Raw genomic sequence first — 14377 nt, 5'->3', positions numbered from 1 at the left:
AAAGGTAGAGTAAGCTAGTCACAGTCGTGATACAATTGAGGGAAGTTCATTGAGGTGTGGCCTACCCTGAAGTATAGACTGACAGTGTATGGAAGCTAACTCACTTCTGCTGCTGGATCTGGATCCTGCTCCTGGTTGGCTGGCCTCCTGCAGATCCCAGGAGCCATTAGCAGACTGTCACACTTAGACTCATTTAGCTGATCCTGGATTCATTGGCTCAGCATCATTCAGCCTGTGGTCTTTCTTCTTCATTTTCCTGCTTCCGGTTCATGTGACACTGTAGCTCCACGGGTCAGGAGAGGCCTCTAATTTACACCTGACCCACGGACTTGTACTGAACTAGACGTAACCATTTCTACTGCTGTGAAGCCATTTTCTAATAGAAATCTCTTTCTATATACATACACATCCAAGAGGCACTGGCTTTGCTTCTCTAGAGAACTCAGCCTTACAGTGTCAATTATATATCACGCATTCAAGAAATTGACTATAGACACAGTGGTCATCACATTGTGCTGCACGTGAAAAGTGCATGACAGCAATTTTAATAACAAGTTTCCCAGATCATTTCACTGTCAATTTTATTACGCGTTTCCCCCTTTTAAAAATTTCTTTTGCTTTGTTGAAAACAAACACAGCATACCATATATCGATTCGACAATCTCTACATGTACAGCTGGTGCCCTGAGTACATTCTTTGAGTTGTGCACCCAGTCTCAACTCATGCTAATTTGAGATCCTCTGACATAACTATTTGTAGCTTTCATTGTCTGCGGTGTAATTTCTTTTCTTCACATTGTAGATAAAACATAGTTAGCTTTCTAAATGTAGGCAGTAGAGATATGGATCTTTCTTATAAGTGCTAAATATTGAGCCTGGGTAAGAATAATTTTAAAGTTTTTCTTTTGAAAAAAAAAAGGCATGATTATGTTCTAATAAAAAAGAACACAAAGCCAAAGATACTTGTGAATCTCTCTAGACATCAAAAAAATTCCAAACTTGCTGTATGTTAGACTTATGTAACTCACTGCCATTGAGTCATTTCCAACTAATAGCGACCCTATAGGACAGAGTAGAACTGCCTCTGTGGGTTACATTTAAATTATGTTATACCACAAAATTATACATGCCAAATAATTAATGCCTCTACTGTACACATAAAAAATACTAAATGAGAAAACATTGTGGTCCTTATATTTTTACAATAAACATAAAACAGTTAATGGTATGTTATATGAATTTCACTTTAATTATTTAAAAAATTGGGAATCTTTCTGTTTTAGTTTTAATGCAAGCACCACTTAGTGGGAAATTTTGAGAAGCACAACCCTGAGAGTATGGCCATTTACAACCACAGACACCAGAGAAGGTCTAAATATAAAAGTGACTATGACTAGTATTATGCTGTGTGTTAGTCTGAGTAGACTAGAGAAACAAATCCATGGACACACATATGTATATAAGAAAGAGATTTATCCAGCCTGTGTGATCGTGAGGTGCTGAATGGATCAGTTATCAGGCATCAAAGAACAAAAGATCATATCATTGTGTGCTCACCTCCCCAATACGATTGCCAAAGATAAATGGGTACATAAGTAAATGTGGTGAAGAAAGCTGAAGGTGCCCGGATGTCAAAAGACATAGTGTCTGGGGTCTTAAAAAGCTTGAAGGTAAACAAGTAGCCATCTAGCTCAGAAGCAACAAAGCCCAGATGGAAGAAGCACGCCAGCCTGTGTGATCATAAGGTATGGAAGGGATGAGGTACCAGGCATCAAAGAACAAAAAATCATATCATTGTGAATGAGGGGAGTGTGGAGTGGGAACCCAAAGATCATCTGTACACAACTGGACATCCCCTTACAAAAGGGTCGCAGGGAGAAGAGCCAGTCAGGGTGCAGTGTAGCAACGATGAAACATACAACTTTCCTGGAGTTCCTAAAGGCTTCCCCCCCCCCACTATTATGATCTCAATTCTACCTTACAATTCTAGCTAGGCCAGAGGATGTACACTGGTACAGATAGGAACTGGAAACACAGGGAATCCAGAATGGATGATCCCTTCAGAACCAGTGGTAAGAATGGCAATACCGGGAGGGTGGGGTGGAAAGGGGGGGCCGATTACAGGGATCTACATATAACCTCCTCCCTTGGGGAGGGACAACAGAAAAGTGCGTGAAGGGAGACGTCGGACAGTGTAAGATATGACAAAGTAATAATTTATAAATTATCAAGGGTTCATGAGGGAGGGGGGAAAGGGGAGCAGGGAGGGAAGGGGAAATGAGGAGCTGATACCAGGGGCTTCAGTGGAGAGCAAATTTTTGAGAATGTTGAGGGAAATGAATGTGCAAATGTGTTTTACACAATTGATGTATGAATGGATTATGATAAGAGTTGCATGAGCCCCCAATAAAATGATTCAAAAACAAAAAGAAATTTATATACAAGAGCAATTGAACATTGAGAAAACATCCCAGCCCAGTCTAGATCAAGTCCATAAGTCTGATATTAGCCCATATGTCTAATAACAATCTATAAAGTCCTCTTCAGACTCAGGAAAAGCATACAATGATGCCAAACGTAGAAGATCACAGGCCGGTGGGTGGAAAGTCTTTGGATCCAATGGCGTTGGAAACATCTCAGCGCTGGCAGGGGTTTCTGCATCAGGGTGGGTCAGTGGGTCTTGTCAGTTGCTGTCTCCCAGGGTGTGACCTTGTTAGTAGAGTCTCCAAGGGAGTGAACTGAGAGAGATAGTGTCACTTGCCTCTAAGAAGGAATACCAGATTTCCCAGAAGTCTCAGAAGGCCATGCCCACACAGAGGTCTCATGGGCTATATTCAGATTGACAGGCTAGACTCCACCCCTTCACTCTAATCCTGAAATTGACACCAGATTAGGTGCTTACCACATGTAGTAACAAAATATATGGTAGTCTCTTAAAGAATATTTTGTCCAAGATCTTGAGCAGGAAGATGTTGAAATGACAAAAAGCAAAATTTATGGTCCCTAGAAAAGTACATTTACAGATAGTTCATTAAGGAGTTTCAGTCTCTGTGTCTTAAGTAGAGGAGCCCTGGTGGTGGTGTGGTTACAAGCTAGGCTGCTAAGTTCAAGGTCAGCAGTTTGAAATCACCAGTCTCTATGCTGGAGAAAGATGGGGCTTTCTACTTCCGTAATTACAGTCTCAGAATCTTACAGAGGCAATTCTACCCTGTCCTATAGTGTTGTACCGGACAAGATCAACCACACTACCATATTAGTAATTAAAGACTTTATTAAACATCTGGACCAAGAGTAGCCTAGTACCTGGAAACCCCTTGATCCAGAACCAAGAAATTTCAAGATTTTTACTGTTCAAAGTAGCGGGCTGGCTCCAGGGGAGGGATATTCTAGCTGTTACATTGTATCAGGTTGGCAGGGTTAACGGGGTTGGAAGAACAGCATAGCTGCAAGTGCTAGTTCAAGGTCGTACAGGATAGTCAAGGTCCTGTTTGGAGAGTCAGGAGAAGGAAGAGGAGAATGGGGGAGAAAGGGGGTAATTACTAGCAGGGGTTAAAGGCAATTTGAAACAAAATGTAGTTCCTTATGTTAGGCTAGGTGACTACAAAAGGGTTGCTAGGAGTCTGCGTTAACTCTGTTGACAGTGAGTTTGGATTTTTGTTTGTTTTTACATTGTAATTACTTCGTGCTGCTGTAAGACACCACAGGCAGCCACATTTTAGGTATTTGTTAGAGCAGCAACTCCACTCCTGGTACCAAATTCTGCCTAATTTACCTAGTGCTCCTATTAACAGAAATACCACAAGTGATGACTTTAATATCATTTATTTGGTCATTTTTAGAGAAATGTACTAGAGCTTAAGTTCTGAGTACCCTATTTGCAGACCGCTATGAATGACAGTGAAAGCCCCAAATCCACGTAAGAGCCCCCCCCCACACCCAATGCTGCACCACACGTACAGTAAGCCTCCACTGAAGCACTGACCAGGGATGTGTATAGTCCTAACCTCAGGCAGAGCGGACTGGAAAGTGAATCACCTCCAGCCCCCTCACCAGCCCAGGTAGGGCCATTCTCCCTTAGGAGCTGCCTGAGTGAGTCCATGATGGAGATCACCTTACTGGAAGGGTCAAATAAGTCATGGGGCGTGCCCTGACTACCTCGGTCGGAAGGTCCTCGATCAATTGTGTAAACTCTTCTATCTAACATAAGGTACATGTCCCAGTCATAGTTCCATTCCTACAGTTCAACCTGCAACTGCGACGTATTGAATTGCTGTCAATCATGTTTCAGTGACAGTTTCCGTTGTGCTCTCATGGCCTGGCACTCTGGTGGCATCGTGGGTTACACTGATAGGCTGCTAACCTCCAGCCCAGCAGTTTGAGAGTACCAGCCCCTCTGTTGGAGAAAGACAAGGCTTTTTCACTCCTGGAAAGACTGGTGCTGGAGAACAGTCAGAGTACCCTGAACCGTTAAAGCACAATGCATCTGTCTTAGAAGTACTGCCACGGTGCTCCTGGAAGTCAAGGATGACGACTTTGTCTTACGTATTTCGGACACGGTGTCAGAGACCAGTCCCTGGAGGACATCATGTTTGGGACAATCAAGGGAGGAGGGCCCTCAAGGAGATGGACTGACAGTGGCTGCAACAATGAGCTGAGGCACAGGAACAATTGTGAGGATGGTGCAGGACCAGGCAATGTTTAGTTCTGTTGTGCATATGGAGTCGCCGAGAGTCAGACCGACTTAGAAGGCACCTGACAACAACGAAGAGTTACGGTCTCAGAAAGACAGGGACAGTTCTCACTGTGAGAACTTGATAACAATGAGTTTGGTTGTCGTTTTATTTATTCATTGGCCTCACATCCTTTTCAGGCTCCGAGTCTCTGTAAATCCTTGGATGCAATTATAACCTTGTGTTAATGTTCTCCCTTACTCAGATGCTGTATCTTTGTCTTGTCTTTTCCCTTTGGAAAACTTCATAAATGTTCACCTCAAATTGAGACATTGGTCTCTTTATGCTCTAAAACACTTCAGGAGCTAGAAATCCAAATTGAGAGCCCTGGCTCAGGGGGAAGCTTTTTCTTCTTTGTCAGCTGTAAAGGCAGGCCCAAGTCTTGTCAGCTTCTGCCTTTTTTGGGGGGCATCTATTTATCTCATCTCTATGTTTAGCTTCCTTGTTTCACCTTTTGATATCTCGAAAGAGACTGACTCAAGAGATACCCTGCCATCACTTGTCTCCTCAACATAGCAATCCAGCCCCAAATGGGATTAAAACCACAGGCAGATTCAGGATTGATGGCATATATTGTGGAGGGGAAGTGGGGAAACAGTTTAATCCACAGTACTTTATGGCTGATTCCAGCACACCTTGATCTTGGGAAAGATTGTTCTGGACACGAGTAAGATGAGCATCATGAATTTTTAAATTGGCATACTGTTACAAATTCCAGTTGCATTGTGGTCTGTTAATATGAATCTGTCACTAAGAACATAAGTAGAGTTTTTTTGTTTTGTTTTATTTGTTTTTAAGGCTTTAAGTAGCATCTCAGGCCCTGAATCGGAGAACCAGCTATTGACAACTTGTAAACTCGGAACATCCAATGAGTCTTTCTCTACCTTACATGTATTCATGACTCTAGTTGTATGTATTTAGTTTAGAACCAAGGAAATATGGTTAAAAGATAAATATTCCTATATCATTTTACATGCTAAGATTTTGGTCTAGAATGCTTATAAATTGTTTGTTTGAATATACAATCTGGTTTCTTTAATGAGATTATAAGACTTTAGACAGGAATTTCTCTACTAATCTAGGGGTTGACAAGCACTTCGGTAAAAGGCCAGCCAGTAAATATTTACGACTTTGCAGACCAAGAGGTAAACTTCAGGATATTATGTAGGTGATTCCGTAACAAGAAGAGCCCTGGGGCGTGGTGCTTATGTTGGACTGCTAACAGACAGGCCAGCAGTTTAAAACCACCAGTCACTCTTTGAGAGAAAGACAGGGCTTTCTAATCCCATAGAATCACAGTCGCAGAGCAGAAACTCACGGGGCAGTTCTACTCTGTCCTAGGGTCCTATGAGCTCAATGCCAGTGAGCTTGGTTTGTCCCGTTTACATAACAAGAGAAGGAGCTTTGGTTATGCAATGACTAGTGCTTTTCTGCTAACCAAAGACTGGCAGTTCAAATAGACTCTGTGGCTCTTTAGGGAAAAAAGCTGATGATAAATTTTCATAAAGATTAAAAATTCAAAACACCAAATACATTGAGCTATTGAGTTGATTCCAACACATAGCAACCCTATAGGGCAATGTAGAATTGGCCCCTTAGGACTGCAAGACCTTAAATCTTTATAGGAGTATACAGCCTCATCTTTAACCAGTGGAAAGCTGGTAAGTTTGAACCACTGACTTTGTGGTTAGCAGCTGAGTGCACAGCCCACTAAGCCACCAGATTACCGTTTCACAGATTACAGTTTAAAAACCTGGTGGGCCAGTTCTACTCCATCTCACAGAGCCACTATGAGCTGAAAACTGACCCCAGTGTACCCAAAACACATAACAAGAGAAAACAAATGTATACAACTCTGTGGAATGAGAAATAAGATTAAAATAGCTAAGAATATTTTTTGGAAAGGGGGTAGTAATTCAAGTCTATTAATCAAAAGCATCATGTTTAGTAAAATGGAGAATCAGCGACACAAAGAAGACCCGCATCAAGATGGACTGATATAGTGGCTGCCGATACAGTGGGTTCAAACAGGGCACTTGTGAGGCTGGTGCAGGACCTCACGCAGTACAGCAGTATTTCTTTCTGCTGTCCATAATGTGGCTGGCACCGAACAATGACCAGCAGCATCGAAGTCTTTGGGTGGTGGTGGGGGGGGGGGGTTAATCATTTTCACTCACTTGGATTTCAGAGTTAATATTCTTTATGATCACCAAGTTGGTTGTAAATGTTCATATGTGCTGCTGAGCTGTAATAAGATTTTACATGTGTCATCTTTGAAAACGTCTTTCAAACAGCTGATGCCAGCGGTCCTTGAAGTGCTGTCATGTCACCCTGCTTTGCAATGCTTTCACAAGAGGTGCGAAACCAGGAGTGCTGCGCACAGGTGGTCTCCGTGGCAACCACTCATTTCTGCTGCCCCAGCATGAAAGCAAGCACACACAACACAAATGAACGGGCCTGGCTGTATTCCAGTGTTCATGAGGGAACATGGAAATATAACCTTCATATAACTGATGTCACAAAGCAGTATTATCATTTTTTTTCCCAATTATTTAGGGGGGAAAAACCAACAACTATTAACTCATTCCCATACAAAAGCTGGCCGCGGGCAGACCTCTGTTCTAATCCTCTTCAGGCTTACTGTGTCATATTCTTAGCACTTAGTATTTCTTCCTTAGTTGGTAAAGCCTATGGACGAGAAGAGGAGAATGTCTATCAAAGGAACACAGGAGTTCGCTGAAGGAGCATTCAATGGCCCAATGGAACAATTTCAGCAACTGATAAAGTAGCGCTGGATTATAACCTAAAAGATAAATATCCACAAATTCACAGCAACATAAACCATTGACTGCAGAAATAAAGGAATGAAGCATAATAGGCAAATCTCCTACATAGAAGATACATTCTCAGTAATGTATGCAGTTACTTCACCCCCAAGGACATTAGGCCTAACTCCCCACTCTTAAATGTCGCTTCCTCCCAAAGAGAACAGTGATAAATGAAACAGTGATGAAAAGTAACTTGACTCTAGAGAAGCCTGACAAACACTCCGTCAGCCAGGCGATGGAGGCCAATCAACACAAACACACACAAATAAAACCAAACTCACTGCCCTTGAGTCAATTCTGACTCATGGTGACCCTGTAGGCAGGGGTAGAACTGCCCCTGTGGGTTTCTGGCACTAAAACACTTCATGAGAGGAAAGTGCCTCATTTCCTCCTTCAGAGCATCTGGTGGTTTCAAACCCAAACCAGCAGTCATTAAGTAAAGTTGACAGTGTGTATTCTTTTTTTAAAATTGTTTTATTAGGGCTCATACAACTCTTATCACAATCCATACATATATCAATTGTGTAAAGCACATTTTTACATTCATTTCCCTCATTATTCTCCAAACATTTGCTCTCCACTTAAACCCCTGACACCAGGTCCTCATTTTGCCCTCTCCCTTCCCACACCCCCATGAACCTTTGATCATTTATTATTTTGTCATATCTTGACCTGTCCAATGTCTCCCTTCACCCACTTTTCTGTTGTCCATCCCCCAGGGAGGAGGTCACATGTAGATCTTTGTAATCAGTTCCCCCTTTCCAACCCACCCTCCCTCCACCCTCCCAGTCTCATCACTCTCACCACTGGTCCTGAAGGGATCATCGGCCCTGGATTCCCTGTGTTTCCAGTTCCTATCTGTACCAGTGTACATCCTCTGGTCTAGCTAGACTTGCAAGCTAGAATTGGGATCATGATAGTCAGGGTGGGGAAGAAGCATTAGGAACTACAGGAAAGTTGTATTTTTCATTATTGCTACGTCTCATCCTGACTGGCTCGTCTCCTCCCCGAGACGCTTCTGTACTGGAATGTCCAGTGGCCTACAAATGGGCTTTGGGTCTCCACTCCACACTCCCCTCCTCATTCACATTATGATTTTTTGTTCTGATGATGCCTGATCCCTTCGACACCTTGTGATCATACAGGCTGGTGTGCTTCTCCCAAGTGGGCTTTGTTGCTTCTGAGTTAAATGGCCGCTTGTTTACCTTTAAGACCCCAGACACTGTATCTTTTTTGATAGCCGGGCACCATCAGCTTTCTTCGCCACATTTGCTTATGCACCCATTTCTCTTCAGCGATCATATCATGGAGATGAGCACACAATGATAAGACATTTTGTTTATTGTTGCCTGATAACTGATCCCTTCGACACCTCGTGATCACACAGGCTGGTGTGCTTCTTCCATGTGGGCTTTGTTGTTTCTGAGCTAGATGGCCACTTGTTCACCTTCAAGCCTTTAAGACCCTAGAGGCTGTATCTTTTGATAGCTGGGCTCCATCAGCTTTCTTCACCACATTTGCTTATTCACCTGCTTTGTCTTCAGCGGTTGTGTAGGAAAGGTGAGCATCACAGAATGCCAATTTAATAGAAGAAAGTATTCTTGCATTGAGGGAGTACTTGAGTGGAGGCCCAATGTCCTTCTGCTACCTATAAATATATGCACATAGATCTGTTTCCCCTTCCTCATGACAGTGTGTATTCTTTATGCAAACTGAAAGGAATGACACTTTACATCTATGATGTTCCTCCCCCAAATTCCTAACTCGTGAATCATCAGAAAAAGATCAAATTTTCACAGGGAGATATTCTACAATGCACATGAAAAAGGACTCCTAGAAATGTCCAAGATATCAAAATCAAGGGCAGGCTGACAACTGTTACAGCTCAGAGAAGCTCAGGAAACATGACAACTAAAGGCCATGTGGCATTCTGGATGGGTCTTGGGACAAAGAACTTTAGGTGGAAACTAAGAAAATCTGAAAAAAGTATAAACTGATTTAATAATAATATCGCCACCATTGGCTATATAATTATAACTGTATCATTTCATAACACGTGGGTAATAGGGGAAATTGGATCTGGGGTGTATGGCAACTCTACTATTTTGACAATTTTTCCATAATTCTAAAACTTTTTGGTTTTAAAAAGCCTATTTAAAAGTAAAATCTGAAAGGGAGACAATATCCAGGGGTCTGTGTAGAAAACGAATGGTTGGAAACTGATTGCAATAGCAATTGTACAATTCTACTTGATGTGCCTGAAATATGGAATGATCTGGATATGTATTAAGTCCCAACCAATAAAAATAAATAATTAAAAGTAAAATCTGTTGTTAGAAAGTTTATTTAAAAAGAAAATCTACGGACTATGAGAAGTTCATTAGGACTATACTCAATCCTTAAGAAGAGTGCGGTTGCTCGGAAGGAAAAGCTGCCCAAAGAGTTCCCTTCAGGAGAGGGTGGTTCTCACAGGACCTCAGGAGACACCCAAAAGGATGAACACTCAAGGACTGAGGAAAGGCATATACAGCAACTCTGAACCAGTGCCTCTTGTCTCCAGTGTTCTGCAGCCTGTTTTCTCTATACATCTCTCATCTCCCTCGCATCACCTGACATTTCTCACGCATGACACGGTAATTCTGCTATCCAACTGTTCTATGTATGAGTGACCTATCTGGCTGTATGGAATACCGAAGTGTGAAATGAAAGTAATTCTAGTCGCACATTTTCACATAACTCCAATTTTTGTATAACAATCTCATTTTGGAATCCAGCCATGTTGATAAGCAGAGTGGGGATATATTTACCTTGCTCCTGTACACATTACAGGAACCCTGATGGCTTAGTAGTTACCCATTTGGCTGCGATCCGCAAGGTCCACAGTTCAAAAACCCCAGTGGCTCTTCAGCAGAAAGACCTCTACTCCTGCAGTTACAGTCTCGGAAACTCTCAGAGGCAGTTCTACCCTTTGCTCTGAGTAGGAATCAACTAATTGGCGGTGAGCTTGGTTTGGCTATATGACATATTTCAGCTCTGGCATCTGCACTCCACTAGCAACACCACTGTCACTTCTGTGTCTTAATTAATAACTCTTGAAAGACAGGTTTGGTTTGGTCTGGTTTTGAGCGAAGTCCAGAAGTCATTTGCGTCCTTCGCCATTTCTGGATAGATAAGACCCGGAGGTAAGGTTGTCATCTCTAGTTCCATTAGCTGTGACCAGTGTGTGCGATGCCCAATAGATGTTAATGGACTTGTACCTTCTCTAAAGTAGGGGACGAGGGCGTGGATGAGGCGTAGTTAGCTCCCTCAAATGGGCTCTTATAAAGAAATGAAGTGAGGATGTGAACCCAATCTTCTGATTCTCAAGTAAATGCTACAATCTATTAAAATATTTAACAGAAAATATACAAAGTTGTTTCCACTGATTCCATTTAAAAATTACTATCAGGCTGCATGAGGAGGCCTGGTGGCATAGTGGTTCTGAGGTGTGCTGCTCAACAGAGTCAGTAGTTTGTACCAACTACCCCTTGGAGAGAGAAAGACAAGACTTTCTTCTCCTGTAAAGAGTTACAATCTTGGAAACCCACAGGGTCACTATGAGCTGGAATCAACTCAAGGATAATGAGTTTGGAGTTTGGATCAGGTTGCACTGGTGGCACTGTGGGCTAAGCACTGGACTGCAAACGGCCAGGTTGGGGTTCAAACTCACCAGCTGCTAAGGGGAAAAGAGGAGACTATCTGTTCATGGAAAGGCTGGCAGTCTTGAAAACTCGACATAGCGTCTCTATAGCAGGGACTGACTTGATAGTGGGTTTTTTAGTTTAGCAGGCTGCAAATATATAATATGAATTAAAGTATTATAGGAATAAGTAAGGCTAGCCTTTCTGATGGAAACTCATTCTTTTTTCACAGTGACCAAAATGATCCTATTTTTTTTTCACATTTTATTAGGGGCTCATACAACTCTTATCACAATCCATACATATACATATATCAATTGTATAAAGCACATCCGTATATTCTTTGCCCTAATCATTTTCGAAGCATTTGCTCTCCACTTAAGCCCTGTGCATCAGGTCCTCTTTTTTCCCCTCCCTCCCCGCTCCCCCCTCCCTCATGAGCCCTTGATAATTTATAGATTGTTATTTTGTCATATCTTGCCCTATCCGGAGTCTCCCTTCCCCCCCTTCTCTGCCGTCAGTCTCCCAGGAAGGAGGTAACATGTGGATCCTTGTAATCAGTTCCCCCTTTCCAACCTACTCACCCTCTACTCTCCCAGCATTGCCCCTCACACTCCTGGTCCTGAAGGGATCATCCGCCCTGAATCCTATTATCATTAACTCACTAAAATGAAAATCACCGCCATTGAGCTCATTACAAATCATAGTGACCCGGTAGGTCAGAGTAGATCTGCTCCTGTGGGTTTCTGAGACAGGAACTCTTTACAGAGTAAAAAGCCTCATCTTTCTCCATTGCCGCTGCTGGTGGTTTCACACTGCCCGCCACTTCGTCTCCTTAGGATGCCTTCAAAAGCGGTCCAAGAAGTACAGTGGCTTCCAAGGAGATCTACTGGCCAGTTAAGGCAGAGAGGTTAGCTCAAAATTATGATGAATGTTTTGTGGGATTCTTAAGGTGTCACCTTAATCAATTTTCTCGAAAGACACAAGAGTATCAGGAGGAACTTTAAGAAAACTGAAACCCTCATTGGCAGAAAAAGTCTAGAAAAATTGTGGCACGGAATTTTTCCATCACAACAATGTACCCAGTGCTCATACCCCATCCACCTCCCAAACTTCATCTTGCCCCTTCTGACTCCTTTTTTTCCTCCAAACTCAGAGAACATAGAAAAAGATCAATACTTGAGTTCCTTGAAAACTGGCGTTTATATGATATAAATGAAAAAGTATACAATTCTTCAGGGAAAGGTTAGAGAAATGGCAACCTCGCTTTAAAAAGTGGATAGACCTAGATGGGGGATACATCAATCAGTAGCTCCACACTTTGCTACTTATCTTTAATAAAGGTTTATGAGTTTATGAATACCTTGGAATTTTTTTAGTATGAGATATGTGAGTTAATCTTAAAAATTACTGTGCTTGTATTTCTATAGTCAATCAAAAGCAATCAACAGAATAAGTCATCATGGTTAATTTGAAGACAGGATCCAGATACAAGAACCTAAAATATTATGCAATACAGTGGTAGATTTTCAATTGACCTCTTTCTCCAATATTTGACCCCAGATGTCCATCTATGTAGCATAGTATCCTCCATAGACCCAGGATGACACAGGCAGTAAATACATGAGGATGCAAGTCCCTGAGTGGCTTGTCCCACAGGGTTGGTTCTAATACTAAAAACTAAAACTAAACCAAACATTCCCAAACTTTGAAACAACTTACACTGTACCGCATATAGGAAATTTGAAGTTCACTCTTTCCATTTAATATAAATCAAGGTCTTCTAAAACAATGTTATGCAAGATCTTCGGAAGAAAATGAACGCAGTTACTTCTTGGCAGATTGGGCCGAGAAGGCATTAACAAAAAGATAACGATGTTGCACTCCCACTGGCTGACTGGCATTCTTTTTTAAGCTCTGATGAAAGTGCATCTTCTAACAATCTACCCCATCTCTCCCGTGCGGTCAAAAACAAAAAAGAAAGAGGCGGTGTGGGAAATCAGATTGTTTGCAACGGTTTGACGCGGGGCAGGTGAGTTGGGGTGGGGGTGGGGGTGGGAGTGGGCATCAGTCCAGGGTCTGAGGTGAATCACTTGAGAAACGGGTTTTGTAGCGCAAGGTAAAGGCAGTTTCCCAATCATCCATTTGTCACCAGGCTCTTTCAGACAGAGACACAACCGAGGCGACTGGATCCCGAGCGCCCTCCGGGAGGGTCCAGACCCGATCAAGGAGGCCCCCCCACCACAACCGATCCCCAAGGCCGGCGTCCCTCGCGCGCAGGACCCCGCAGGACCCGCGACGCGATCGGCTCTGCCTCCCGTCCCAACCGCGGCGCGGCGCGGCGCGGGAAGGGAAGGCCGAGCGGCGGCCCCCGGAGCCGCCGCCACTCGCCCAGCCCGCCCGCCCGCGCTCGGGACACTCACCATCTCGACGATCTTGGTCTTCCGCCCCGTCTTCCTCTTCAAGGTGAATATGTACTGGGCCAGCAGCACCCCCGCCACCAGGGCACACAAGCTGGCGGCGCTCGCCACCGCGCCCACCCTCGCCACTGCCGCCCGGTCCATGGAGAGGGCCCTCATGCGCCTGCCGGCCACCCAACTCACAGACAGGCCACGCGCGGCTCTGAGAGCCTCGGAAGCGCGGGACCCGAGCGCGCGCCGCGGAGGAGCCGGCGGACGCCACGCCCAGCAGGAGCTCGATGCGAGCCCCGCCCACGCGGAAGCCCCGCCCACGAGCTCTGGAGAACGGGCCTGGAGAGTGGAGGGGCGGGGCCGGGGCCGGAGTGGGAGGCGGTGCCTAAGCACCAGCCTCAAGAGGGAGGAGTACTCTTTTGTGTTATAAAGCCCTGGAGAATGACTCATTCCAGCCCTTCCTAGAGGAATCTGATTCCAACGAAGGCGCACTCAGAAATTGTTCCCCAGTACCCACGAGCCCACGGCACTCTGGACTACAACCCCCAGAAGGCGTTGCGATGCAGCCTTGTGACCTGCGCCTTAGCGTTCCTTGAACTGTGCTATGACAACCGGGCGAAAACCGCTAGCGGTTGTGCTGGAGTGGGGAGTGTCCTGTCAGCTGCTGCTGTCCATTTTTGGTGACTTCTCAGTAACTGCCTTCTCCATACTTTTCTCCTCTTTGTGAG

General features: G+C 43.9%; 1 protein-coding gene across 2 annotated transcripts in view; it reads right to left on the bottom strand.

Annotated features, from left to right (window-relative positions):
* NT5C3A (5'-nucleotidase, cytosolic IIIA) overlaps positions 1 to 13904 on the bottom strand; it is a 74633-nt gene extending 60729 nt beyond the window's left edge. The window contains exon 1 of one of the 2 annotated variants that reach the window (XM_075558204.1): positions 13662 to 13904. In XM_075558204.1, the coding sequence (XP_075414319.1) occupies positions 13662 to 13817 (156 nt within the window). In that variant the 5' untranslated portion in view covers positions 13818 to 13904. The remainder of the gene's footprint in view (positions 1 to 13661) is intronic. The other variant, XM_075558205.1, reaches the window with a different exon arrangement.
* Positions 13905 to 14377: the final 473 nt, after the last annotated feature.

Source organism: Tenrec ecaudatus, chromosome 9 (genome assembly GCF_050624435.1).
Source record: "Tenrec ecaudatus isolate mTenEca1 chromosome 9, mTenEca1.hap1, whole genome shotgun sequence".
NCBI classification, from domain to species: domain Eukaryota; kingdom Metazoa; phylum Chordata; class Mammalia; order Afrosoricida; family Tenrecidae; genus Tenrec; species Tenrec ecaudatus.
The sequence above is the reverse complement of the archived record's forward strand: the minus strand, read 5'-3'. Positions and strand labels throughout refer to the sequence as shown.